Source organism: Clupea harengus, chromosome 24 (assembly GCF_900700415.2).
Source record: "Clupea harengus chromosome 24, Ch_v2.0.2, whole genome shotgun sequence".
In the NCBI taxonomy this organism is placed as follows: Eukaryota; Metazoa; Chordata; class Actinopteri; order Clupeiformes; family Clupeidae; genus Clupea; species Clupea harengus.
The window spans coordinates 16,124,108-16,128,109 of record NC_045175.1 but is presented as its reverse complement, the minus strand read 5'-3'; the positions used below and the strand labels follow the sequence as shown (position 1 = coordinate 16,128,109).

Sequence of the window (4,002 nt, the reverse complement as noted above, 5' to 3'; positions counted from 1 at the left end):
ACACTGGCCCAAGTGTTCTCTCTCTCTCTCTCTCTCTCTTTCTTTCTCTCTCTCTCTCTCTCTCTCTCTCTCTCTCTCTCTCTCTCTCTCACTCTCTCTCTCTGATGCTGTGCCCTATCCCTTCACTCACAATAGAAATAATCACATAACAGTTCCATCAAATAATAGAACATTTATTACAATTTCATGAAAAAGAAAAAATCTATACATATATATAATACTGTTTATGTTATGCCTGTAGACGGTGAAGAGATGACCTGAGAGAATCAATGTGACTTTTGTAAATCTGGGTAGTAGGTTTTCCACTCCACACTTTTTGAACAAGTGACACATTTATTATTGACATGTACTGACAAACAGAATAAAACTATAAAATGGAAGTAATTATTAGCCCTCCAAGTTAAACATTGCAAGGCAAAAGGGACTTTTGAAACGTTCATTTGGAACAAACATTTCTTGATCAAACATTATTTGACCAGTTGCAGTCAAGTGCTGTATTTTGCTATTAATGTCAGTCATATGATCCTAAACCAACACCAGACATTAACATGTGCAATGTTAATCACACACCTAACTTAAAAAAAGGTTTAAAACACCTTTTTGTTACAATGTTTTCAACATCAAATACATGGTTGAGTCTGTGAATGACACAAACAATCCCTCCCTGACTCTACCCTTCTTCAAATATACCCTTCATCTGACCTTCAAGAAGGAGCCCTAAAAATATAGCTCGTAACTAAGCACCCAGTAAGGTCAAAAATGGCCTTAACAAGCACCATTGAAAAACTTGCATTGGTACCGGTAAAAAGTACCATTGAAGCTAACTTTACTTAATGTAAACTATGCCTATGTACTCTAACTTCCCCCCAATGACACTATCCTCTCCCTCACTCCTCAAGACATTCTCTTACCCCTCATAAGACATTTTCCAAACCCTCCTTAGACACTCTCCTACCCCTCTAAAGACACACCTCCTCCTCCTCCTCTCCCTCAGACGTACGCTTTCTCCTTCTTCCCCGCAGGGGGAGTGGGCTGCGGGTTGCCCTTCCCTCCCCCGAAGGCGCCTGCCACCGAGGCCCGTTTTCCTCCTCCTCCTCCTCCTCCTCCTCCTCCTTCGGGCGGCGGGGCCGAGCCTGCATTGATCAGAGCCCCCCACCAGCATGAGCAAGGCCGAACCAGCCCAGGTAGAGGGCGGGTCCCAGCTCCCGCTTGAGTGGCGCCGCCACCGCCGGGTCGTAGAAGTCCCTCACCACCATGTGCGCCGTCCAGCTCACGGGCACCAGGAACGTCAGCGCCGCCCCGAACACCAACCCGCCCGCCCGCGCCAGCCGCGCCTTGGCGTCGTGGGCGGCGCCCAGGCAGTGGGTGCACTTGAGGCCCAGGACGGCGAGGCCCAGCCCCAGCAGGCCCAGGAGGAGGGCGACGATGGCCAGGGCGCGGCGCGCCTGGGTGCCCGGGGCGAGCGCCAGGCCCGAGTCGAAGGTCTTGCACTGGGTGTGTCCGGTGCTGGAGCGCACCAGGCAGCTCATCCACAGCCCCTCCCACTGGGCCTCCGCCACCACCAGCTCCCCGCCCACGAACGCCGACACGCGCCAGAAGGGGGCGGCGGTCACCAGGGCCCCGCCCACCCAGCCCGCCACGGCCAGGAGCACGCCCAGCACCTGGAGGCCCGTGGTGGCCATGGCAACGGAGCGGCGGGATGGAGAGGATGGGGGAAAAGGGTGAGAGAGAAAGTGAGAGATGAACGGGGAGTGAAAATGAGAGCAGATTATGAGAGAGAGAGGAAATAGAAAAAGGAAGAATGAAAGAAAGAGACTGAGAGAAAAGGGAAGGTATAGCAAACAAAACTAGAGCAAAACTAAAGCAAGTAAAAGAGAGAAAAGAGAGGTGGATCGGGGCGGGTGAGAACTTAGACGTCTCTTGTTGTTTGCTTGTCAGATGTTTTTTCTGCTCTCTTCATGGCATGCTACTTAGGCTCTCTACACTGTGCACAAAGACACTGGGAGCCCATGGTCACGCTGATGGGTGGTGAGGATGATGATGATGATTGATGAAGGTGGTGGTGGTGTCGTGAATCTGGAAATGCAAGTCTCCGCCCTCACGTAGTCAGCCCGAGACAATAATCTCAGTTTCCCCTCAAAAACATTTCGGGATGTGCTTCAAGCTCAAACTAGGAATGGAGAATAAATGATCAAACCAAACATTTCAGCTACCTTTTCATTGTTATTGGGTCATCACAAGTCAGATTCAGATTCAAATTCCTTAGCAGCGAAATAAAATGTAATTTTATGTTAATGTAAAATAAAATACTTAATGCTGACAAAATCATTCGAAATGATGAATTGCAATACGCTTTAGTTTTACAATGTATAGTTTAGTGGAGAATTCTGTTGATTTTTTTTAAATACTTCCTGTGTGTTGAAGTACACACATAAGCTACTATTTCTATACTATTATAATAATTATACAGTCTCATGTAATAATATTTCACATATACATAATATTTCATAGTTCACATACATTCAAGCCTGCCATGCCAATCATACTCACGTGAGAAGAGCAGAGGACAGACGGGTTTATCGGCGATGTGTACCGGCGAGCAGCGAGCTCTGACTGGTGCTGTGTGCCTGGGTGTCTGGGTGCCAGCCAGTGTCTCTGTGGAAACTATCCAGCTGTGTAGGAGGAAAGACATGTTTGGTCAAGCAGGGAATAGCGTCTCTCTCTCTCTCTCTCTCTCTCTCTCTCTACACACACACGCACACTCTCACACATACATACATACAAACACACACAGGGCACAGTGGGCTGATACATTTGCAAATATTATTATGCAGGCAAGAGACACAAATAAACACACACACACACACACACACACACAAACATGCAGACACACATATGCAGAGACTGAGAGAGAGATACACATTCACACACACATATGCAGGGACTGAGAGAGGGACAAACACACACACACACACACACATGCAGGGACTGACACACACACACACATATGCAGGGACTGAGACACACACACACACACACACACACACACACATAGTAAGCAGGGACTGAGAGAGAGACACACACTCACACACACATATGCAGGACTGAGATAGAGACACACACACACACACACATGCAGGGACTGAGACACACACACACACACATGCAGGGACTGAGACACACACACACACACTACATATGCAGGGACTGAGGGGCACTGAGGGAGGGAGCTACAGTCTCTTGCTTGATGTGTCTATAATTGTTTTCTCATTCTTGTACACGTGTGGTATAAAATAAGTAACACAGATAGAGTTTCAAGCCCAACCAGTGTCACACAGTCATTTTATTTCACACTGCTTCTTATGTCTCCAACAAAAAGACATTATTATTATATTATTATATTATTATTAGTATTATTATTAGTATTATTGTTGTGGTTGCTGTTGTTGTTGTTTTAATTTTGTATTATCTAAAGGACTTATTTTATTATTTATTATTATTTATTTTATTTTATTTATTAAGCGTAATACAAAGCTAATGAGAAAACCTTTGGTTCCAATTTGATACCTTTATTTCCATAAAAAATACAGCTGACCGCTTCAATTCAAAAGGTCTATCTGATATTTTTTGCCTGATTATATGCCAAATGTGTGCACCGACAACATTGTAAGCATGTGCGTGTGTGTGTGTTTATAGCACCTCATACAGCCATGAATTGTCCCTTACGTCACTCTTTGAATGTATTAGCATTGGGAAATATGGGGACGGACTTCCTGCAGGTCTAGTTTTGAGATAAGGTTAGATAAAGAGCTGACATCGAGGAGCAGTTACCAGAAAAGGGATTATGCTGTCATGACTCACAACATTCCATTGGAATTCCCATAGACGCACACTTAGGGATGTATTACCTTGTACCTGCCATCAGTCACTGAGTGTCAAAACAGACATATCTGTTTGTGTCCTTTCTTCATTCTAAGCTCTTATCGTTCAGTTAAGAAGGCC

The 4,002-nt window shown here is 45.6% G+C and overlaps 1 protein-coding gene across 1 annotated transcript; it reads right to left on the bottom strand.

The window, feature by feature from the left end:
• Positions 1-1,142: 1,142 nt before the first annotated feature.
• Positions 1,143-2,068, bottom strand: LOC105907880 (claudin-6-like). Its single transcript, XM_031561809.2, has one exon. It carries the CDS (start codon positions 1,680-1,682, stop codon positions 1,143-1,145), a length of 540 nt encoding a protein of 179 aa, XP_031417669.1. The 5' UTR covers positions 1,683-2,068.
• Positions 2,069-4,002: the final 1,934 nt, after the last annotated feature.

What these genes read in the sequence shown, in the direction of transcription:
- LOC105907880 (XM_031561809.2), bottom strand. Translation starts at nt 1,682, where the DNA reads ATGGCCACCACGGGCCTCCAGGTGCTGGGCGTGCTCCTGGCCGTGGCG.